At 40.9% G+C, this 25,133-nt stretch overlaps 1 protein-coding gene across 1 annotated transcript in view; it reads right to left on the reverse strand.

The window, feature by feature from the left end:
• Positions 1-5,699: 5,699 nt before the first annotated feature.
• LOC137562033 (extracellular calcium-sensing receptor-like) overlaps positions 5,700-25,133 on the reverse strand; it is a 28,183-nt gene continuing 8,749 nt past the window's right edge. Inside the window, exons 4-7 of the mRNA XM_068273375.1 lie at positions 23,102-23,560; positions 19,479-19,706; positions 9,710-9,833; positions 5,700-6,598 (exon numbers count right to left, since the gene is read on the reverse strand). Coding sequence (XP_068129476.1) covers positions 5,700-6,598; positions 9,710-9,833; positions 19,479-19,706; positions 23,102-23,560 — 1,710 coding nt within the window. The remainder of the gene's footprint in view (positions 6,599-9,709; positions 9,834-19,478; positions 19,707-23,101; positions 23,561-25,133) is intronic.

Below are 25,133 nucleotides of genomic sequence, written 5' to 3' on the forward strand. Positions count from 1 at the left end.
CCCCCAGCATGCAACTGTTTGGCACTGACTAATAAAGGGCCAGTGCTCCTTAAGTATGTGATAACTCCAAATCATAACAGCAGAAAAAGTTTTGAAAGTTTTGAATGCAGGATTAGCATCTTTATCACTTAATACACTCAGACCAGTTGCTGTAGAAATTTGATTTTTAAGGTGACAATCCCGCTTTAAACTGAGAAACCCAATCTTAGGAGCACAGCTGGACTTTTGTGAATTAGGCCACTGATCCCAGGTACATTTCATACAGTAAGTGGAATCTAGATAATAAAAAATAAGCTGTAGCCTAATGTAGGAACAGTGATCATTAAAAACGTATTTCGATTTTTCCTCTGTTAGGTCACTTGGGGGCATATGTATAGCACATTGGTAAAACTAAGAACAAACAAAAGAATTCCGCACTTGTCCAAACTAGTTCCACTTTATTCAGGACGTATCCAGCATCATATAAAATTTTTATATGATGCTGGATACATCCTGAATAAAGTGGAACCAGTTTGGACAAGTGCGGAATTCTTTCGTTGTTCTTAGGTGTTATCTGTAGTCCAGATCCAAGTTCCAGCATTTTCCTTCACCGCGGGTGAGCGGTATTTTACCGTTAACATTGGTAAAACTGCTGTGTGTAGAGAGCACATTGCAATGCTACCCGTTCTTCTGTACAGTACCCTGGTGAGGAATATGTTATCTAAAGTAATACAGATCACATTATTTACTCAATGCATGCTGTCTAACTATCAGAAGTATCGGTAAAATTGCTATGCGCTCTCTGCAGATCCATCTGAAAATGGCGCCTGCGAATAATGGCACACGGTGTTGCCGCTAATCCATTTGTCGCTTATCGCTATTTAACATTAAAGCCTTATCGTTATTTAGCGTTAAAGCCTTATCGTTATTTAGCGTTAACACACAGAACCCTATCTGTACCTATCCCTAACCCCTAAACCCCCCCTGGTGGTGCCTAACCCTAACCATCCACCTGGTGGTGCCTAACCCTAACCACCCCCCTGGTCGTGCCTAACTCTAACCACCCCCTGGTGGTGCCTAAACCTAACCACCTCCCTGGTGGTGCCTAAACCTAACAACCTCCCTGGTGGTGCCTAACCCTAACCACCCCCTGGTGGTGCCTAACCCTAACCACCCCCTGGTGGTGCCTAACCCTAACCACCCCCCTGGTGGTGCCTAACCCTAAGACCCCACTGGTAGTGCTTAACCCTAACCACCCCCCTGAAGGTGCCTAACCCTAAGCACCCCCTGGTGGTGCCTAACCCTAAGACCTCCCTGGTGGTGCCTAACCCTAAATCTCCCCTGGTGGTGCCTAACCCTAACCTTGACAGTGTTACATTAAATCCATTCACTGCTTTGCAGTTAAATAACTTCTGCAGTTTGGCTTATGTAGGGCGCTATTGATAAATTACGTTACTGAGCGCAATAGCGTCTGCTGTTTGGCATATGAACGGTGCTATTGATAAATAACGTTACTGTGTGCCATTTTTCTTCTTTTTTCCCTGTGCGCCATTATTATGCAGTACTAACGATAAATAGCGGTAAGCGTATCTTTTTTATGTGGCACCATTTTTATGCATAGGTGCTGTGCGCCATTATTCACTGATCCGCTCTCTGCATATGGTACCCTTGCTTTGCGCACATGACCCCAAGTGAGCTGACAAAGGAAAAATTAAATACATCTTTGTTGTGACTTCCCTTTGCCTTTAAATCAGTATCAAACCTTATAGGCCCATTTGCACAAAGTCAGGGCTAGGAGAGTTGCAGGGTTTGTAGGATTACAGGGGTGTCAGTGCAGGGTGCTGTGAGAGTGCTATACAAACACACATGAATAAAGTATTTTTTTTTCCAGAGTAAAGTGAGCCATAAATTACTTTTCTCCTATGTTTCTGTCACTTCCAGTAGGTAGTAGAAATCTGACAGAACTGACAGGTTTTGGACCAGCTCATCTTCTCATGGGGGTTTCTCAGTGCTTAATTTATTTTTAAAAGCGCTTGGTGAATGGCAGTTGCTCCATCTAACTGCCAAAAAAGTGTACGGTGAGCAGGGAGGCTGGCCAGCATATTTGTATAAATCCTTTGCAGGGAGTGTCTTTATAAAGAAGAAAGGCCATGCTGTGAGTCCCCCATGAGGAGATGAGCTGGTCCAACACTTGTTGGGTTTGTCAGATTTCTACTACTGTACCTCTGTATGTGACAGCAACTTAGGAGTAGAGATGGCCTAAACGGTTCGCCTGCGAATGGTTCCAGGTAAACTTTGGGTGGTTCGCGTTCGCCAGCGAAGGCGAACTTTTGCGGAAGTTCGGTTCGCCCCCATAATGCTCCATTAAGGTCAACTTTGACCCTCTACATCACAGTCAGCAAGCACATTGTCACCAATCAGACTACACTCACTCCTGCAGCCCCACCCCCCCTTATAAAAGGCAAGGTTCTCCAGCCGTTTTACTCACTCGTCTGCCTACAGTAATTAGTTAAGGGACAGCTGCTGACAGACTCTGCTAGGGAAAGCTTAGTTAGGCTCTTGTAGGTTTGTTAGCTTGCTCCTGGCTGATTGTTATTCCTTATATAGCACCCCACAACAGCATTCCTTCCTCCCTCCTTCAGAGGAGGAGCTTGTCTTCCAGGAATTTGTAGGATGTCAAAAGCACGCTTACATACCTTGGCCAGGAATCAAACCCAGGTCAACTGCTTGGAGGGCAGCTATGCTCACCACTATACTACCAGAGGTGGATGGATCGAAACCATACTCTGCTAGGCATGATTTTTGCACCTCGCTTTATCGCATGGGCAAAACGGTTTCCATAGCCCTGTAAGAGAAAGTGTAATAAGGGCCCTGCCGTAACAAAGCTATTACAGTAGCTAAGACTACTCCTGGGCCCTTCTTGTAGTTGAAGAGATGAGTGAACTGTGACACCACACTTAAAAAAAAAAACCAGCAAACAGAGAAGCTTCCCCATATTGGAGCATTGGATTTGGTAAAGTCTTAAGCCAATGTGTTGTAAGACACAAGTAAGCTTTAGTTTAGCAGGTATGGTTGCATGGCCACCTAGCTTTTCATCCTTCCCAGGCCAGCTAGGCTGGCTTCAGCCTGTACTGTTGGTAGTATAGTGGTGAGCATAGCTGCCCTCCAAGCAGTTGATCTGGGTTCGATTCCTGGCCAAGGTATGTAAGCATGCTTTTGACATCCTACAAATCCCTGGAGGACAAGCTCCTCCTCTGGAGAGGGAGGAAGGGAGGACTACACACACTCCCTGATTGATGTATAAACATATAGTAGTGTAGGTCTGCAAATAAGCATTGAATGGGATTTCTGCCCTGCTTTGTGTGAAAACCAAAGTTTTTTCCGGGACATTTGACTTGTATCCCAGTCAACCATGTCTCCCTCCAGGTGTTTGATGCTTTGAAACATCTTTTCCATTACTTTTCTGGTCAGCATAATTTTTTCTAATTTTTCAAGTTCACCTCCCCATTGAAGTCTATGGCGGTTCGCAAAAGTTCGCGCAAACCGAACTTTCGTGGTTAGTTCGCGAACCTAAAATCGGAGGTTCGGTGTAACGATCGGTGAAGCACAAAGAGGACCTGATTACCAGTGATCTGCAGAATCACTGGGAATACAGATGTATACCAGATTATACGTGATCTGCAGTATCACTGATAATCCGATATACTAGCTAACCTCTGTTCACCTGAGTAGAGTGTAGTGTTTGGTGTAACAGTAACACTTTGAGGACTAGGCCTCAGTGCAGCAAGGAGTACTGCACAGATTCCTTCCGCAGACCTGAGCTCTCCAAGACGGGAGGAGTCAGACTGACAGTAGGAAGGACAGACTGAAAGTAACCTTCAGGAGGAAGGATCACTAACAGAGCGAGGAACCGCCTCTAACAGTAAGGTCGGTTCTCGAGGTCAGACAAGCCAGGTCGTACACACACGGACAGATAAAGTACAAGATCAGAAGGCAAAGGCGGAGTCAAAGTACAGGCAGGGTTCAGCAACAGGGTATCAGAAATATCGGGGTACAAAATCAGGAGGCAGAAGCAGAGTCAAGGAATGAGCCAGGGTTCGGCAACAGAGTATCAGAAATATCGAGGTGCAAGATCAGAGTTCAGGAGGATAGTCAAGGCAGGCAAAAGTCATAACAAATAATCACAATCAAACTAGTACTTTAGCTATCAACAGAATCTAGCTAAGTGTAGGATTACAGCTCCAGCTGGTCCCGGCACACTTGCGGATCTGACTACGGATCTGGGTGCTCCCACATATGTGATCGCACGCCAGACCAAGAGCAAGTGAACAACCAGCAGTATATATACTCTAGGACCTTTCCAGGACCTCCCTAATTGTTGGTCCAATGGGAGCAGTGGAATTTGTCAGCTGACCCAGCTGGTCAGCCGACACCCTTCTAACTGCTATTTAAACTCTGCCTCTGTGCTCGCGCGCGTGTAAGTCTGAATCTTGGTGGACTATCAGTCCCAGCCACACCAGTACTGTTTTGCAATGTATCCAGTGAACTGAGTGCGGGAGCCGCCTCCAATGCGGATTCCGCCGTTCCCAATGCGGCATGCAGCGTTTTTTCCGCGTTGCGACGCCATGCTGGACGCGGAAACAGCCGCCTCGCCTTGAGAGACAGCGGCTTTTCCGCGTTTCATCACATTCGGGCCATCTCTACTTAGGAGAAAGGTAATTTATGGCTCACTTTACTCCTACTACTTCTTATTCTTATATGTGTATGTATATTTTAAATGTTACACTTTTCGCAATAGTAGTCCTTTCATCTATTCATCACGGGAACGTTTTTGCAAAATCCAAGGAACGATTGTATATTTGACATTTTTTTGCGATAACATCAGAGGCATTTTTTCTCATCTCTAGTGCTGCTTGTACTGTGTGTTGTGCTACTTATGTAACTATGGCCCCCACTATTGTCTGTTTTGAAATCTGTACAGCACTACAGAAGTTGTGGTCACCATTATATACAAAAAGTAATATTTACAGTTGGTAAAACAGACCAGATGAGGATAAAATGAGGACCAGATGAGGATAAAAAAGTTAAAAACTGTTTGAAAAGGAGGTAGTTGTGGACTTACTTTCCACAAATGGACTCAAAAGTCAATTTAAACTAATAAAACTGTTTTATGAGATAAGTCCACCACTACCTCCTTTTAAAAGTGCATGAAAGCTTGCAGAAGAAAAGGGCACAGCTGGATAACATATTGGTTAGTTTAAAGAGAAGATGAAAATTATCTCCTAGGAGGTAACTCAGGAGAAACCATTAATTGGATATGAGACCTGGGCCATATGCAATTCACTTTTTCTCCTGAATTTTCTCCCGGGAGATTTTTTCATCTTCTATTTAAAATAATTTTCCAACACTTTTCAACTTAAAAGTACCAAAAAAGTAGGTAAAGAATACTATCAAAAATAATATTTTCTTGCTTGATGGTGGCTTAAAAGGCATTTTATTAAAAAGTTTAAAAATATCACCTAGGAAAAAACTCAGAAGGAACACAGCCTACTTCTAAATCAGTTAGGACTGTTACAACAAGACTGTTCATCTTGTCGTGTATTGTCAGTTATCAGTGAGGTTTGCTAGCAAAAGTAAACAAGTTTAGTTTATTAAATTTTCCCTGATTTAATTACGTATGGATTCTTTTGAATTATAGTATCTTAGTTATATCACATTTTTTATTTTTTTCCCATAATATAGTTTTTGGAGTTCATGTCAGGTCTGAATAAGATGATAAAACATTTAGGAAAGAACATGCAGATGATCAAAGCCCAACTGCTGGCCAAAATGGCAAAGATCTCCATGGCCACAGTGTACTTGCCCTGAGCACTGAGGTATGCTGGGATAAAAGATATCCAGACACTGAGGAAGGCCAACATGCTGAATGTAATAAACTGGGCCTCATTGAAGCTGTCAGGAAGTCGCCGAGCCAGGAAGGCCACAATGAAGCTAATGGTAGCCAGGAGAAAGAGATAACCCAACATGGTCCAGAAGGCAATGAGAGAACCCTCGTTACACTCAACAATGATGAATCCAAGTTTGGTTTGAATGTTGTTTTGTGGGAATGGAGGAGTGAGGGATAGCCAATATACACACAAAATAAACTGTATGGAGAAACATATGAAAATACAAACATAAGACACAAGAGGCTTAGTCCACTTCTGTAGGCCGCTGCCTGGTCTGGTGGCCATGAAAGCCAACACCACCATGATGGTTTTAGCCAGGATACAGGAAACACAGAGAGCAAAGACCAGGCCAAATGAAGTCTGACGTACAAGACATTTCTCTTCTTGGGGGTATCCAATAAAAACCAAAGAACAAAGAAAACACAAAGACAGCAACACCAGGAGAAGACAGCTCAGTGCATAATTGGTGGCTTTTACTATTGGGGTGTGTTTATGCTGCATGAAAATCTTCAAAACAGAAGCAGAAATAAAGGAAGAAAAAATGCTGACCGCTGCCAAAATTGCTCCTAAAGGTTCATCAAAACGTAGAAACTCAGATATCTTCGGGATACAGCTGGTTCTCTTTGCATTTGGCCACTGATCCCAGGGACATCTCATACAATGAATGGAATCTAGGCCAAAAAAAATAATTTGTTATATAATTAAGGATATGCATTAATTAATGTCGATGGGCCATATGCATTTAACTTTTTTTTCCTGAGTTTTCCACTAGGTGATATTTTCACAATTGTCACTAAAATACCCTTTAAACCACTTGCAAACGAGAAAATAGTTTTGATAGTACTTTTCATCTACTTTTGAGTACTTTTCCAATGGAAAAGTGCTGAGAAGTTATTTTTAAAAAAGTTTAAAAATTGTCTCCTAGGGGATAAAGGGTATTGCATATGAGCCCATGTGGTTTGAAATCATGAAAAAGGTTTTAAGAAGTCTACAGCCTGGTAAGACGTTTAATTATAAAGCACTTTAAGGTAGGAAACATACTTAAAGGACTCTATCACAAAAAAAAAAAATAATAATTAAAATGTACTGTACAATACACATGAATGTAAAGAAGTACATTTTTCCCACAGTAATATGAGCTATACATTACTTTTATCCTACATTGCTGTCACTTTCTGGAAGTAGTAAAATTCTGATCTGACAGGTTTTGGACTAGTCCATCTCCTCATGTAGAGTTGAGCCGAAATTTTCGTAATTTCGCATTACTATAATTACGCATGCAAAATTTGCGATTACGATGCGAAATTACGGTAGCGTAATTGCCATTAAAATCGTAATTGAAAATACCGTAAGCGTAATTTTCAACGCGTAATTTCGCGTTTCGTTCATGCCGTAATTTCGCATTAAACGCTACCGTAATTTCGCGTTAAACCGTAACGCTCCGTATAATGTAAAAAAGCCGCAGACTTTAAGGGTTAATAGCAAAGCCCCCTTAAATGCCAAGAGCCTCAAATTTGGAGAATATATTAAGGAGATCAGGAGGAATAAGAGGAAAAAATTTTTTCAAAAAGACCTTATAGTTTTTGAGAAAATCGATGTTAAAGTTTCAAAGTAAAAATGTATACATTTGAAAACCCGCCGACTTTAACGGTTAATAGCAAAGCCTGCTTAAAGTTTAGGAACACCAAATTCCCAGGGTATATTAAGGGGATCAGTGGGAATAAGAGGAATTTTTTTTTTTTCAAAAAGACCTTATAGTTTTTGAGAAAATCGATTTTTAAGTTTCAAGGGCAAAAAATTTTTTTTCCTCTTATTCCTTCTGATCTCCTTAATATATTCTCCAAATTTGAGGCTCTTAGCATTTAAGGGGGCTTTGCTATTAACCCTTAAAGTCGGCGGCTTTTTTACATTATACGGAGCGTTACGGTTTAACGCGAAATTACGGTAGCGTTTAATGTGAAATTACGGCATGAACAAATACCCATTGTAATGCGAAAATTATGCGAAAATTACGCTTACGCGAAATTTCGCTAAATCCTTCTTCATTACGATTATGTACTTACGGCCATAATCGTAATTACACTAATTACGCGAAATTTCGCGAAATCGTAATTACGTCATTACGCTCATCTCTATCCTCATGGAATATTCTCAAAATCGAACACAGTGAATCCAGCACAGGAGACTTGGGCACACAGGGAGTAACCTTGGCGCCATCAGAAGACGAAGCTTAAGCTACTTTTAAAACACAATCATTCGGCTTCCAGGGCTGGAAGCTGAATTATTTCATTCCCCACCATCCATGGCGGCCTGGAGGGGGAATAGTATTTAACACGACCGGGACATGTGCAGCAGACGGATCAGCCATATACCGCTGTATCCTGCGCCCAAGTCTCCTGCGCCGATTCCTCTCGTACGCCTCAAAATTTCCTTTATTCTTTACAAAAATAGATTTATACAACGATGCCAGGAGTCCTCCTTACTAATCAACTGCACATTGTTTTGACAGTTGGGCTGAACAACAGGTGTTCAGTAAGTGCTTTTAAAAATGAAGAAACCCTGAGAACCTCCCATTAGGAGATGGAATAGTTCAATAACTGTCAGATCTGTCAGTGTTTTGCCACCAACTGTAAGGGACAGCAATGTAGAAAACAAGTAGATAATAGTGCATTTTTGCTTTGGGACACATGTACATTTTATACATATGCATACACATACATTTTAAATTCTACTTTTTTTCACAAAAAATATAAATCTGTAATGAGATAAATATCTATTCTGCTATATTCATTCTAATCCTTCCCTTTTAGATGTTTTAACTGTTTTTGTCCTGGCTGGTTGATCCTCTACAACTCATTTCTTTGCAAACAGATGATATTCTGATTCAAGTGTGAATTTACTGATTGCAAGCATGCATGACTCAGATATTGCTAAAGCCAGGCACTGATAGATGACTCTTTTCTGAAGCCAGGAACCACATTTTTTTCTAGTTGTGCAGATTCTGGCTCAATAGGGACCATCCCGAATTAGTGATGAGGCCAAATAAATCTTCTAATTTAACAATAAGGTTTGTTTAAAATAAGGTGAAGTTACCACATTACACCCCTTTATGCCTTGCAAATCTGATAAAATCAATGTCACAGTTGTTAGGTCAACAGTAGACCCTTACATATGGTTGACAGCTGACTAGGTAGGAAAGACCTCAATAAGTTCAGAGTGATAGCTGCTGTAGGCTGGATCAGGATTGGCAGGGTCATCAAGTGAGGACCCTTAAAGACGTAGTTCAGAAAAATGCCCACGGGGCCACCAGTGAATGGAGGGTGAATGGAGAGAGAGCTGCCACTCTCGGGATGGAGGATGAAAGAGTGGCAATGCTTTCTGCACCAATTTGCAGCATAATGTGCATCGGAGTGTAGCAGCCAAGCTCAGCTGGATGCACCATGGATGCAACAGGTTTTGTATATGTTTTTTCCTTGGTTTTTGTCCTCCAAACATAGGTGTGTCTTATGGTTAAGTACATTGTTTTGTCACTGCTCAATGTCACAGTGTCTTTGGAAGCACTTGGTGACACAAGTGCTTCCAAAACCTCCTGAGGGCTCCTCCTAGAGGTGGCAAGTTTGAACTGGAGACAGTGCTGGAATGAGGACACCGTGAGAGGATCTGGAAGGCCAGAGTCTTCCTACTTATGGGTGAGTATGTAACTTTTTTTTTTTTTTTTAATCGCTTCACATTTGCTTTAAAAATCAAGTGCTAACATTGTCAAGTGCTTTGTGGGATTTTACCAGTCTGGTTGGAGATCTCTCCTTGTAGACATGGGACACATTCATAGCAGCAGGCAGGTTGTCCTTGCAGTGGGGCCTTTCTGAATCCTGGAGGGCAACTCTGACTACACACTGAGCTGGGTACCTTAAGTTAAAGTTAAAATTTTCAATACTCAAAACAGAAATTCTCTTGTATTTACTACATTGTTATGGGCAAATGCATAGAGCATTGTAAGCAAAAAAACCCTATTTTTAACTTTTAAAATATATTAAATACCATTTTGTTAGTTTAATTTTAAATACTGTGTAATACAGTTAGAAATATATATACATATATATATATATATATATATATATATATATATATATATATATATATATATATATATATATACATACATATATATATATATATATATATATATATATATATATATATTTATTTATTTATTTATTTATTTTTTTATTGATTACATTCTTTTTACTAAATAATTTTTTGACACACACAATTTTTCCATACAAAGATATGAATACATACAAACAACCATAGCTCCAGGGGTCCCTAGTTACTTTTCCTAGTTTCTGAGGTGTTTTACTGTTACCCCTGTATGAGTACTGTCATGATCGCTTCTGCAGCATGCACTGCTGGCTGCAGAGGTACTGCAGCCAAGCAGTTCTGATTCCTTTACATGCAGTTGCTAGCATAGTTCTGCATGCATTGCTTGTGATAGTCTGTCAGCTAGGGGATGGTAGTCAAGCCAGCCTGCTTGTGACTGATTACCATTCACCTGTGTGGAGATTTGCATCTCTGCTCTCATTGGATGACTTCAGTATAAAGGTTTGCTTCCTGCAAGCGTGCTCCGCCCATCATAGTTTTCAGCTTCAGCTCAGTTTAAGCTGTGACTGGGTCCTTTGATACTGTGAAATATAGCCCTTGTCTTGTTACGTTCTAGTTCAGTTATCCTGTGGAGCTATGTTATATATTTCCCACAGGGACATATATACATACTCCTTCTAGTATAGAGATTTTGTATTACCTAGCTTTGTTCACTGTATTGTTCCTGATTCTAGTCAGTATTCCTTGCTTATGTTATATATCGGTTCATCGCCAATATATACATACATATTCTAGTCAGCGTTTGTTATTTTCCTTGAATTCGTGCTACGGTGATATATCAGTGCCGCTGATATATACGTACTCGAACTGTTGATATCCTGTGTTCAGCTAGTCAGTTTTAGCATGTTTTGGTAGGTTGCGCTTAGCGTGATCACCCGTGCTTAGCTAGCCTAGTCCTGACCTTGCGAGGTAGCCATTGCTGCGGTTGCTATTAGTTACCTCACTCTTGTCTTTGTGAATGCTTGCTGTCACTGAGACAGTGACTAGATTAGCAAGCTTTCATTCTGTCAGCCTCTGTCCTCCTAGTCCTGTCCTTGCAGGTAGCCATTGCTGTGATTGCTATTGGCTACCTCACTCCAGTCTGTCCTGTATCTGTCTTTATGTTTGTTATTGCAGGGGCAGCGCAACATCGCTCTGCGCTGCCATTGCATATTATCAAAAGCCTAGAGCTGCAGTCGCTCTGGGCAGCCTGTGTAGCCTCTTTCATTATCTAGCTCTTAGCTTCATTGTGCTGGGTGGTCAGACAGTATGCCCCCCCAGCGTTACAAGTACACTTTAGAGCCTGTTTCCACTATTATCTGCATGCAAATTCCCACAGTAATATATTTCAATGGGCCTGTTTCCATTACAGGCAAATTTCACTTCCCCCCATAGGAGGATCCCCATTGGTCTGTTAAAAGACCAATGGGGAGACTTGGAACCAAAATTCAAAGATGCTTTCGTGCTGTGCGGCAGATGGCGGGGTGTAGTGTCGGATACACATCTTTGATCTTTTGCTACAATCAAGCTTACAAGATGAGAGGATATTGGTGTGGGATATTTCCGGGGATATTGGACTGGGAACATTTTCTTAAGGGTACAGGTAAGTGTTTATGGTTAATTAAGAAAATAAAGGACTTTTTTGTGGTTGTGTTTTTATTTCATTTAACCCTTTGTGAAAAGGGGTAAGGAGTACTTTGGCATCAGGGGGTTCCCGACTTAAAGGAGACTCCCAGATTCCACAATGAACCCCTCCCTCGGGAGTCGTCACCCCACCTCCTCCTGGGGCACTGAACGTGGGGAAGAGCCCCTTGTCCATGTATTGGACAAGAGCTCCAGAGGGGGAGGGGAAGGCTTGGCCACCCCTCCCCAATGGAGCCCCTCACATCATGCACCATGCGGGCTAGTATAGCTCAGGGTGCGAAGCCCCACTCGCCTGAGGTTCCACATTCTGGCAATCCCAGCCTGCATGGGGGACAAGGGGTTAAAGAGGCTTGGGAGGGGGGACGCCACATCAATTTTTTTTTTAATTTCCCACACTCTGAACACTGAAAAAAAAGTTTAAAAAATAGGTAAAGTTACCAGAGAGCTTTATATCTTTATATTGCGGCTGTGTAGCAATCCCTGGCAAAAGTGTTGCGGCTTTGGAGGGTTTCCAGGGGGTGCGTACGCAGTGCGTATGGACCCCCTGGAAACCCCTGTCATTAAATTCATTGATCTTTCTTTTGATATACGTAAATTTACACTACCGTTAGGTTTACTACATTATCTGGTATTTACCGCATTTAAATGTATACTTTTTTCCCATGAAACTTTAACATTGATTTTCTCAAAAACTATAAGGTCTTTTTTATTGTTTTCCTCTTGTAGCCACTGTCCCCCTCCACATACCCTGCAAATGTTGTGTTTCTAGCATGTAAGGGGCTGTGCTATTAACCGCTAAAGTCAGCGGCCATTCACCAGCCATCTAAGTCTATGGAGATTCTCAGATTCGCCAGATTCGTGCGTGAATTTTTTTCGTGAATCTGGAGATTCGGATTCAAAATTCACAAACCCAAAATTTGATATTAGGCCCATCGCTATTAGATACTGTCTCCCTGTTCCTTTCAATTAACAGTAGGTATTCGCTTGAGTTTTTAAACTCTTGCTATTGTCTCCATCTCACCTCTTCTCTTGGCTAACTCAGTTTCCCTGCAAGTAACTGGTAAGGTTCACCATCTTCCAATTAATTCTCTAACCCTTTACCATACTGTAGGGGCTTGGGCAGACTTCAAATGTTTTGCTATAAGAATCCTGGCTGAGTTAACCAATGAGCTTTCGTTATAATGCAGAAGAAGACATAATTGGGTATTTGATTATTTGGAACCAAGTTGTTTAGTTGTCACCTCACTTCCTGTTTCTGGGCCCTCTCTTGAGCTTTGTAACCTTAGTTTGAAAACTGGTAGTCCCAGAATCAGGAAATAAGAGGTTACGATAAAGACTACTGGGGATTCTAACTATTTCCCACTCCACCCAAATTTTTTTTGCTGTTGCAATACATCCTCTTAGTGCACGCCTCACCCGATGCTTACTCCGCAGCCTGCACGCAACTGAAGTGCTGAGCAGTGCTGGGTCCTATCTCCCCCCGTGGGTGTGTGTGGTGGTAATGTACACAGTGGTAGGCGGGACACTCGCTGTGCAGCTGTCTATTGCCGGGGACAGGACACCTGGAATTGTGCTGCAGGCGCTCTGCCGCTCTTTCAATCCATATAGGGGGACATTCAGGAGGTGCCTGTACCCTATAAGGCGCCTGTAGGCATGTGCCTAGAGTGCCTTATTGGAAATCCAGCCCTGGTTGCTTGAATGATGCCAACTATGGAGCTTTGTCAGCTTATGTCATTTTGAAAGCAGAGGCCAGTATTTTCACTCTTCAAGCTCTGGTGCTCTACTGATATAATCCCACTAACCACAAAAAAGAATTATAGTTATAGTAGCTGCGCCCAAAAAAGGCTGGGGGGGGGGGGGGCGTTTTGCGCCGTGCCGAAAAAAGGGGCGCCGAAAGTTTCCGCCATGATGTGGTGAAACGAGGATTCGCATCATGGGTGTGCAGAAACTGTGTGATGCTACTGTATTTATTAGTATACCGTAACCCCAAAGCAGCAAATATAGCCAAATATGACCGTTAAATAATAAATGCAGCAACAGTTTCTCCAGACACCAGAAAATAAATGCAATGTGGGCAACATTTTAGCAATAAATAAACGCAATGTGGGCAACATTTCACCAGAAAATAAACGCAATGTGGGCAACATTTTAGCAGCAAATAAATGCAATGTAGGCGACATTTCACCAGAAAAGAAAACGCAATGTGGGCAACATTTCACCAGAAAAGAAAACGCAATGTGGGCAACATTTCACCAGAAAAGAAAACACAATGTGGGCAACATTTCACCAGAAAAGAAAATGCAATGTGTGCAACATTTCACCAGAAAAGAAAACGCAATGTGTGCAACATTTCAACAGAAAATAAAACACAATGTGGGCAACAATTGAGCAGTAAATAAATGCAATGTGGGCAACATTTCACCAGAAAAGAAAACGCAATGTGGGCAACATTTCACCAGAAAAGAAAACACAATGTGTCCAACATTTCACCAGAATATAAAACGCAATGTGTGCAACATTTCAGCAGTAAATAAATGCAATGTGGGAAACATTTTAGCAGTTAAAAAACGCAATGTGTGCAACATTTCACCAAAAAATAAATGCAATGTGGGAAACATTTTAGCAGAAAATAAACACAATGTGTGCAACATTTCACCAGAAAATAAACGCAATGTGGGCAACATTTTAGCAGTAAATAAATGCAAAGTGGGCAACATTTCACCAGAAAAGAAAACACAATGTGTCCAACATTTCACCAGAATATAAAACGCACTGTGTGCAACATTTCAGCAGTAAATAAATGCATTGTGGGCAACATTTTAGCAGTCAAAAAACGCAATGTGTGCAACATTTCACCAGAAAATAAACGCAATGTAGGCAACATTTTAGCAGAAAATAAATGCAATGTGTGCAACATTTCACCAGAAAATAAACGCAATGTGGGCAACATTTTAGCAGTAAATAAATGCAAAGTGGGCAACATTTCACCAGAAAATAAACGCAATGTGGGCAACATTTCACTAGAAAATAAACGCAATGTGGGCAACATTTTAGCAGTAAATTAACGCAATGTGGGCAACATTTCACCAGCAAATAAACGCAAAGTGGGCCACATTTCACCAGAAAATAAATGCAATGTGAGCAACATTTCACTAGAAAAAAAACGCAATGAGTGCAACATTTTAGCAGTAAATAAATGCAGTGTGGGCAACATTTTAGCAGTAAATAAATGCAATGTGGGCAACATTTTACCAGAAAAGAAAACGCAATATGTGCAAAATTTCAGCAGTAAATAAATGCAATGTGGCCAACATTTCAGCAGTAAATAAACGCAATGTGGGCAACATTTCACCAGAAAATAAATGCAATGTGGGCAACATTTTAGCAGAAAATAAACACAATGTGTGCAACATTTCACCAGAAAATAAACGCAATGTGGGCAACATTTTAGCAGTAAATAAATGCAAAGTGGGCAACATTTCACCAGAAAATAAATGCAATGTGGGCAACATTTCACAAGAAAATAAACGCAATGTGTGCAACATTTTAGCAGTAAATATATGCAATGTGGGCAACATTTTACCAGCAAATAAACGCAAAGTGGGCAACATTTCACCAGAAAATAAATGCAATGTGGGCAACATTTCACTCGAAAATAAACGCAATGTGTGCAACATTTTAGCAGTAAATAAATGCAATGTGGGCAACATTTTAGCAGTAAATAAACGCAATGTGGGCAACATTTTACCAGAAAAGAAAACGCAATGTGTGCAACATTTCAGCAGTAAATAAATGCAATGTGGCCAACATTTCAGCAGTAAATAAATGCAATGTGGGCAACATTTTAGCAGTCAATAAACGCAATGTGTGCAACATTTCACCAGAAAATAAATGCAATGTGGGCAACATTTTAGCAGAAAATAAACGCAATGTGTGCAACATTTCACCCGAAAATAAACGCAAAGTGGGCAACATTTTAGCAGGAAATAAATGCAAAGTGGGCAACATTTCACCAGAAAATAAACGCAGTGGGCAACATTTCACCAGAAAATAAACGCAATGTGGGCAACATTTCACTAGAAAATAAACCCAATGGGCTTGATTCACAAAGCGGTGCTAACCTACTTAGCACATCTAAAGTCTTTAGACGCGCTAACTAGGGTGCTAAGTAGGTTAGCACCGGATTTCTCAATCAGATCGCGCGCTAACTTTACGCGCGCAAAGTTTTATGCGCGCAAAGTTTTATGCGCGCAAAGTTTTACGCGCGCTAAGTCCCATAGGCTTTAATGGGCACTTCGTGCGGAGCGCCCTGTGCTCTGTGCAGTACGCGCGTAAAGTTTTACGCGCATAAAGTTTTGCGCGCCTAAAGTTTTATGCGCGAAAAGCTTGTTTAGATGTGCTAAGGGGGTTTTCACAGGCGTGCTAACAGTTAGCACCGCTTTGTGAATCAAGCCCAATGTGTGCAACATTTCACCAGAAAATAAACGCAATGTGGGCAACATTTTAGCAGTAAATAAACGCAAAGTGGACAACATTTCACCAGAAAATAAACGCAGTGGGTCACATTTCAGCAGTAAATAAATGCAATGTGGCCAACATTTCAGCAGTAAATAAACGCAATGTGGGCAACATTTTAGCAGTCAATAAATGCAATGTGTGCAACATTTCACCAGAAAATAAATGCAATGTGGGCAACATTTTAGCAGAAAATAAACGCAATGTGTGCAACATTTCACCAGAAAATAAATGCAAAGTGGGCAACATTTTAGCAGTAAATAAACGCAAAGTGGGCAACATTTCACCAGAAAATAAAAGCAGTGGGCAACATTGCACCAGAAAATAAACGCAGTGGGCCACATTTCACCATAAATTAAACGCAATGTGGGCACCATTTTAGCAGTAAATAAACGCAATGTGGGCAACATTTTAGCAGTAAATAAATGCAATGTGGGCAACACTTTAGCAGTAAATAAATGTAATGTGGGCAACATTTTAGCAGTAAATAAACGCAATGTGGTCAACATTTCACCAGAAAATAACCGCAATGTGGGCAACATTTCACCAGAAAATAAACGCAATGTGTGCAACATTTTAGCAGTAAATAAATGCGATGTGGGCAACATTTCACTAAAAAATAAATGCAATGTGGGCAACATTTCACCAGAAAATAAACGCAATGTGGGCAACATTTTAGCAGTAAATAAATGCAATGTGGGCAACATTTTAGCAGTAAATAAACGCAATGTGGGCAACATTTTAGCAGTAAATAAACGCAATGTGGGCAACATTTCACCAGAAAATAAACACAATGTGGGCAACATTTCACCAGAAATAAACGCAATGTGGGCAACATTTCACCAGAAATAAACGCAATGTGGGCAAAATTTTAGTAGTAAATAAACGCAATGTGGGCAACATTTCACCAGAAAATAACCGCAATGTGGACAACATTTCACCAGAAAATAAACGCAGTGGGCCACATTTCACCAAAAAATAAACTCAATGTGGGCAACATTTTAGCAGTAAATAAACGCAATGTGGGCAACATTTTAGCAGTAAAGAAATGCAATGTGGGCAACACTTTAGCAGTAAATAAACGTAATGTGGCCAACATTTTAGCAGTAAATAAACGCAATGTGGTCAACATTTCACCAGAAAATAACTGCAATATGGGCAACATTTCACCAGAAAATAAACGCAATGTGTGCAACATTTTAGCAGTAAATAAATGCAATGTGGGCAACATTTCACTAAAAAATAAATGCAATGTGGGCAACATTTCACCAGAAAATAAACGCAATGTGGGCAATATTTTAGCAGTAAATAAACGCAATGTGGGCAACATTTTAGCAGTAAATAAATGTAATGTGGGCAGCAAAACACCTGCAAAAAAAAATAATTTACTCACCTGACAGAAGTCTCCTCTCCTCTGGCACGCAGCTCCTCCGAGATCTTCCTCCTGCAGTCTCCCGCGCTGATGGAATTGCAGCGCTATGGGAAGATGGCCCCGAAGCCCTGTACTGGAGACACAAATAGTCTCCAGTACAGGGCTTCGGACGCCATCTTCCCGTAGCCCTGCTTGCCTGCCGAACACTATGCAGGATGTAGCGGGGCTGCGAACTGGCGCGGCATCTAATAGACGTAATTACGGTGGCCAGAGTCCCGAGGCTGGGACGTCCCGCTGCTTTAAGCGGGACGTTTCCTGGGACGCAAGGCATCCTGGAACAGCAGACCCTGAAGGCGGGACGCATCCCGGGTAAAGCGGGACAACTGGTCACCGTACCTAAACAAACAAACTATCATTAAGCTACATTAGTTATGTTAATACAAAAAGATAGGTAATATACCGTAATCTCTTACCCACCCTGTTTTAAAAGAACAGGCAAAGGTTTGTGATTTCATGAGGGCAGCCATCTTTTTGGTTGAAAGGAGGTGACAGGGAGAATGAGACACAGTTCCCACTGTCCTGTGTCCTGATCACCCCTCCCAGTTGCTCGGCAATGAGAACAACAACATGAGAAACCCCATCATGCTTTGCACAGCATCGGGGAAAAAATGCCCAGGCAGTTTTCTTTGATGGGGCGGAGCTTAGCTTCTGCAGCTAAAAAATGCGGCTTGGGTAAGAAAAACAAAGTTCTGTTGCTGTGAACCTGTTAAAGAAACACCAAGTCTTTTCAGTGCTGCTGAGTAGATTTAGTCTGGAGGTTCACTTTAAGCAGCCAATTTTTTACTTAAAGTGTACCTGAGATGAATAGCATTATATTTACCTGTGGCTTCCTCCAGCCGCTGGGGTTCGTTAGCTCCTTTAGCATCCTTCAGCTCCCCTCGGCATTGCCACTGTCAGGCTTATAAAGTCTGCAACTCAGCTGAGTCGTAAGCCACATGCACGGTTCCAAATGTGGCCTCTCCCTGATTATTCTTTCATGGCTGGGAGCATTCCATGCATGTGCAGTTCACAAAGATTATAACTGCACCCAGCTGGGTGCACATGTCCGGGACCATGCATACGCACTGACCTGCAACCCTTCTGGACTCACAGGCCTTACATCTGTGCAACGGAGGGGGCCGGATGGACTCAGATGTGCTACAGGGGGCTGGTAGATGCCCCAGGTATGAAAAAATCTTATGATGCTATTAATCTTAAGGTGGCCACACACGATACAATAAAATGATCCTTTTTACGGCAATTCGATAAAAACGATCGGATCTCCCGAAAAAAACGAAACCTTTTTTTTCATTCGACTAAAAAATCTGATCGGATTTCCCGTTTTCTTCTATTTTTATTGATCCACAATGCCAGATTTATTTCTTCAATCTTTCTAAAGATTGTATGGTGTGTGTTAGATTGTCAATTTATTAATAAACACACCCTAGCAATTTTGTCAGAGTTTCCAATCATTTTTATCATAATTGGGTAAAAACTGAACATACGTGTGTGGTACATTGGTCATATTTTTGAAATGATACAATCAGTCAGAAAAAATGATTGCAATTCTTAAATTGAACAGGTTTACTTTAAACAACAACCTTAATTAAAACAAACAACAAACCCAGAGAGGAATCCTGTGCCAAAACACCTCAACACTGGATTCTGCTGCCTCTAATCCAATTTCCCAGCTAAAAAATGTACTCTAGAATGTGGCAGGGACTTTATGATGTGAGCCTCTCTAAATGAGAATGAATTATTTGATGTACTCTGTAAAGTGTTGTGAAAAATGTGTCACCGCTATGTTACATGCTTAGTATTAAATAATAATAATAAAAGACCACCTGTGAGTCACCCATGCGCCATCTCAATAAACTGAAGTTGATGGTGAAGGTTGGATCTGGTAAAGTTGAGCTGTCGTATGTCCCAATTTCAACATAGTGCATGGAGCCATCTGAGCTCATCTGCCAGTTGACAATATCATGTGTGGCCGGAATGTCTCCATTTTCATCAAAGTAAATTTCACGTCCACTGCTGAGTGTTAGTCTCAGAGTCTTCAAATAATGGAGTAACTGTAATGCAGAAAATATTTATTTTTTACAAACTCTTTGTGACCAGCACTGCAACAACAATGCTGCAGAGTTCCTGTTTACGTATTGTGGAACACAACATTTCACCTGTTATGCATCTTCTTAAAGAGGAACTCCAGTGAAAATAATGTAATAAAAAAGTGCTTCATTTTTACAATAATTATGTATAAATGATTTGGTCAGTGTTTGCCTATTGTAAAATATTTTAAATCCCTGATTTATATTCTGACATTTATCACATGGTGACATTTTTACTGCTGGCAAGTGATGTAGCTGCTGCTTGCTGTTTTGGCAGTTGGAAACAGCTGCAAACAGCTATTTCCCACAATGCAACAGGGTTCACAGACAGGAAACTGTAGAGTAACTGAACTGTAACTGAACTGTAGAGTAACTGAAACTAAAGAGTACATATTCAGAATTTCTTTGTGGGAGGGGTTTCACCACAATATCAGCCATACAGCGCCCCCTGATGGTCTGTTTGTGAAAAGGAATAGATTTCTCATGTAAAAGGGGGTATCAGCTACTGATTGCAATAAAGTTCAATTCTTGGTCGGAGTTTCTCTTTAAGTGTTATTCTGAAAGCTATTTGTTCTTCTCATCATTACTCTGCAGCCTGTGATTAAAATTAAATAATCCTCTGATCCTACCAAAGAAAAAACACCTGAACCAGGGCTTTAAAGGCCAATCCCGTGCACTGTCTTGATAAAAATTGAGTTGATGCTTTGTAGCAGTCTTATACACTATACAAATTTTTAACCTTCTTTGCACAGTTTTAATATCTCTGTTTGCCAAGGCGGACATTCCCCCCATTTAAGCTTATACTTTTACTTCTTGCACCCATTGGTTCTAACTGTGTCAGCCTATCAGTAATTCACACTTCAGCCAGGGGGAAGATCACTCCCCCTGTGGCTGTCTCTATATGTACTCCTATTAGCACTGGCTCTGTAGCCCCTGATGAGTCCTATTGGACGAAACATAATAGGCAGAGCCAGTGCTGCTTGACGTCATCCTTCAGGAACTATACCGATGCAGAGGAGTCCCCATAGCAGCTGGATTATCTAGAACGGGATACTTAGCGGGATGCCACATTTCTTTCCTACTAGTGCCTGGATGGACGCCTAAAGACATCTTTATATGTGATTTCACATGCTAGATGTGTAAGTGTTATTCCTTAGCCTGAGAAGCAACCTCCTTTGTACATGTTATGCTATGGGTTACTGTTCATATTTGTTTTGAGATGTATTTTAACCAGTCAAGGATGACACTAGTTGAAATGTACGCCTTGTTTTGATACTGTTCTGCTTGCCAGGGCATAGATTTCAGCTCACCGATGCCGCAAATTCTCGCCACTTTCGCCACACCCACCAATCGCATCACTCTCTGCCTGCCGCAGCTTACTCGCTTTGCTGTCTCTTTGACGGTAGAGTCCTGTGAGCCAGTCATTGGCTCCAGACCCAGTCTATCAATGTAAGCAACTCCCATTGGCTTACAATGATCACACAGACAGGAGCCAATGAAAGTGGCTTCTGACCGGCTCCCAGGAACTCTGCCGTCATGGAGAGGTTCCTGAGGTTCCTGGCGTACGGCATAGATGGCAGTTGGGGTAGGTATGTGTGGCAATTGAAAAGCATTCTGCCATTTATGGTACCAGCAGTCTCTGGTTCTTGAAGGGAGCAGAGACCACTGGCACAGGCTTAAAGGATATCCGAAGTGACATATGACATGATGAGATAGACAGGTGTATGTAAAGTGCCTAGCACACAAATAACTATGCTGTGTTCCTTTTTTTCTTTCTCTGCCTGAAAGAGTTAAATATCAGGTATGCAGGTGGCTGACTCAGTCCTGACTCAGACAGGAAGTGACTACAGTGTGACCCTCACTGATAAGAAATTCCAACTATAAAACACTTTCCTAGCAGAAAATTGGCTTTTGAGAGCAAGAAAGGGGTAAAAAAGGGGAATTTCTTACCAGTGAGGGTCACACTGTAGTCACTTCCTGTCTGAGTCAGGACTGAGTCAGCCACTTTACATACCTGATATTTAACTCTTTCAGGCAGAGAAAGAAAACAAGGAACACAGCGTAGTTATTTGTGTGCTAGGCACTGTACATACACATGTCTATCTCATCATGTCACATGTCACATCGGGTGTCCTTTAAGTGGGTAAGTAAAGTTTTAATCTGAGAAAGCGGTGCTGTTGGTAATCATGGAAATGGAGTTGCTGTCATTTCCAGTGAGGATTGATTCACACAAGTGCTAGAACCACCTGGTAACTGAGGTGGCAACCTTCTGGTGAGCCTCTGTGTGGGCATAGTTTGAACCTGTTGGGCTTCAGGCGATTTGTCACCTCCATTGGATGCACACATATCACTGGTTGGTTGTCGTTTATCCACAGATTCTCATTGTTACCTGTGACAGTATCATGCTATGTTAGCTTTTCTATTGTAGGACTCGTGTATGTGGAGAGCGCAGCATATCTTTTTTATTCATCGTTGACTTCTGGAACTGTGTGCTCTGTGACCCCCCGCAATTTTTGGTTTGCCTGATACAGGCTGGCGCAATGTTCACCTAATTCTTATAATACTTGATTAAAATATTACCGAACATCAAATGTTTTTGATGCGAATTAAATATGCAGATTAAAAATGTTGGTGGCACAGTGGATAGCACTTGTGCCTTTCTTCATTGGGTCTCCGTTGGGTAAAATCTTGACATGGACAACATCTGTATGGATTTTTTAAGTTCTCACTTTATCTGTGTGGATTACCTTTGGTCTTTCTGGTTTCATCCAACATCTCAAAAACTTAACGTAACTGACTTACTCAAAAAACAACAAAACTATATTGCCTATATGACTAGGCATTAGATTGTGAACTCCTGTGAGGACAGTCAGTGACATGAATATGTACTTAGTAAAGCACTAAAGAAGACATGAACACACTAAATAAATACAACATAGATAAGCATTGATGCATTAACTTTTATTTCCCATGAACATGCTAGCTCCTTAAAAACACAAGTTATTTACCTGCCATGGCTTGAAATTCCAAATACTTGCACAGTTCCCTGAAGAACATGTTATCATATGTTCCAAAGCTCTGGCTACAACCTGTATTGCATCATGAGCATTGTGAGCGTACTTTAAGCTGTTAATGTAGGTGTAGCTGTTTCTTATGCTACTAACGCTTTCATTCCTGGTACACTGTTTGAGAGGAGCATCCAAGGAACTAGAATTGGTTATTGCAACCAAAAAAATGCATTTAAAAACCTTTTCCCAAAATAAATTCATCCACTTGTGTTCCATATTGGAAGAGTTTTCAGTTCTGAGAAGAAAATCACTCAGTCCTGGAACTACTTTATGAGTGAGTCCCAAACCAACACTTCCAGTAACAACTTGGGAATACTTCTCCATTGAAAACAGGTTACTCTTGGACCAGCCAGCATTGCCAACTAAAAGTTTCCCATTCACATTCTGCTTCAACATCTCATTCATGACAGGAACCATATCAACATCAAGAACAAAGGCAATTATCACGGTTGCAGTTGCCTCTTTGATGACCTTCACTACATGAGGTGCATTACGGTCCGGCTGACCCAGAAGAAGAGTTTCTGTAAAGGCCACACACCCTCCAGCTTTGATTATCTCTTTTTTGATTGGCTGAATTCCAAGCTGTCCATAATCATTATTTGCTGCCAGCAGACCTACCCAAGTCCAACCAAACTGAAGAACAAGTTTAGCCAAACCATCCGATTGAAATTTATCACTGGCAACAGTCCTGAAGAAAGATGGAAACACTGGTCGATTACTAAGGAGAGAAACAGTTGAGAGAGGGCTAACCTGAAATATAAATACATGAATAGGATCAACAGATTAATTCAGGACAAACAGTTTATTAAACAGAATTGATGGGAGAAGGCATCTCAAAATATGCATAAAAACGACTTGCATAGTGTAACAAAACATTCTTACCTCAAAAAGGTGCTCAGAGTCCATGTTTGCAGCTACAGAGACATTGTACCTATTGAGGTGGGCAAGACCCATGAAACACGTTGTCTTTTTTCTGGTGTATAATAATAATAATAATAATAATAATAATAATAATAATAATAATAATAATAATAATAATAATAATAATAAATAAATAAAACAGTTTCTCTTAAAGAGAATCTGTACTCTAAAATTCTTACAATAAAGAGCATACCATTCTATTCATTATGTTCTCCTGGGCCCCTCTGTGCTGTTTATGCCCCTCCCTGCTGCAATCCTGGCTTGTAATTGCCAGTTTTAGGCAGTGTTTACAAACAAAAGACATGGCTGCTAACCAGAGTGTGAAAAGCTGAGAGGAGCTCAGTCTGTGACTCCTACAGAGCCTGCAGGGGGCGTGGAGAGGGTAAGTATAACTTCTATCCTATCACAAGCAGAGCAGCACATAACAGCCTGAGTGCCTGAGCCTGACAAAGCCGTCAGAGGAAAGAAGATTAGATTATATAACAGAGATAATACAGCCACTGTGCAACTAGGGAAGGCTGCAGTAAGACAGACCACATTAGAACAGGTATCGGAACTTATAGGATAGAAGAAATAAGACTGAAAATGTTGTTACAGAGTTTCTTTAATCTTCTTCTTGAGGTAAGACAGCACCATTACACCACACAAACATTTTTTGGGGCATATTTTGGGGTGCCTCCTCCCACCATATCTGCTATTTCGCCCTTTACTAAGGGCACCCCTTGTTATATCATATACAGTGTTTTTTTCTGTTTTCTTTGGAGTGAAACTAACCAACATATTGTAAAGAAGGCCTACTTATAGTATTCTCCACATTGCTGTTACTGTGCTTGCCTGTTAGCAACCCAGCATTTGTTTAACCCAATTGTCTGCAAGTACTACAGTATAGTATTACTCCTGGGCCCCTATGCAATATTTTTTTTCTCCTGAGTAATCTACTAGGTGATAATTTTTCAAATTCTCTTAAAAATAACTTTTTAGCATTTTCAACTGAAAAAGTACCCAAAAGTTGGACAAAAAGTACCATCAAAATTATTTTAAGTATTTTCTTGCTTGATGGGGATTTAAAAAGCATTTTATGACAAGATGTTAAAATATTATCTAGGAGAAAACTCAAAAGAAAAAAAGTGAAAAAAAAAGTGAAATGCATATGGGCATTTTTTTGCCCAAGTTTTCTTTTAGGACATACCTTAAATAACTTTTCAGCCATTTTCAATTGAGGTGAAAAAGTACTGTCAAAATTAGTCTGAGTATGTTGTTGCTTTGCTTGCTGCTGGTATAAAAGGCACTTTATTGATTAGTTGTGAAAATATCACCAAGGAGAATATTTAGGAGAAAAAGGGAAATAAATAAGGACCTGGGTGTTCTCTGTTCTTTTTTTCCTTCTCGGTTTCTGGAGGTC

The sequence above is a fragment of the Hyperolius riggenbachi genome, chromosome 3 (genome assembly GCF_040937935.1).
Source record: "Hyperolius riggenbachi isolate aHypRig1 chromosome 3, aHypRig1.pri, whole genome shotgun sequence".
Taxonomy (NCBI): domain Eukaryota; kingdom Metazoa; phylum Chordata; class Amphibia; order Anura; family Hyperoliidae; genus Hyperolius; species Hyperolius riggenbachi.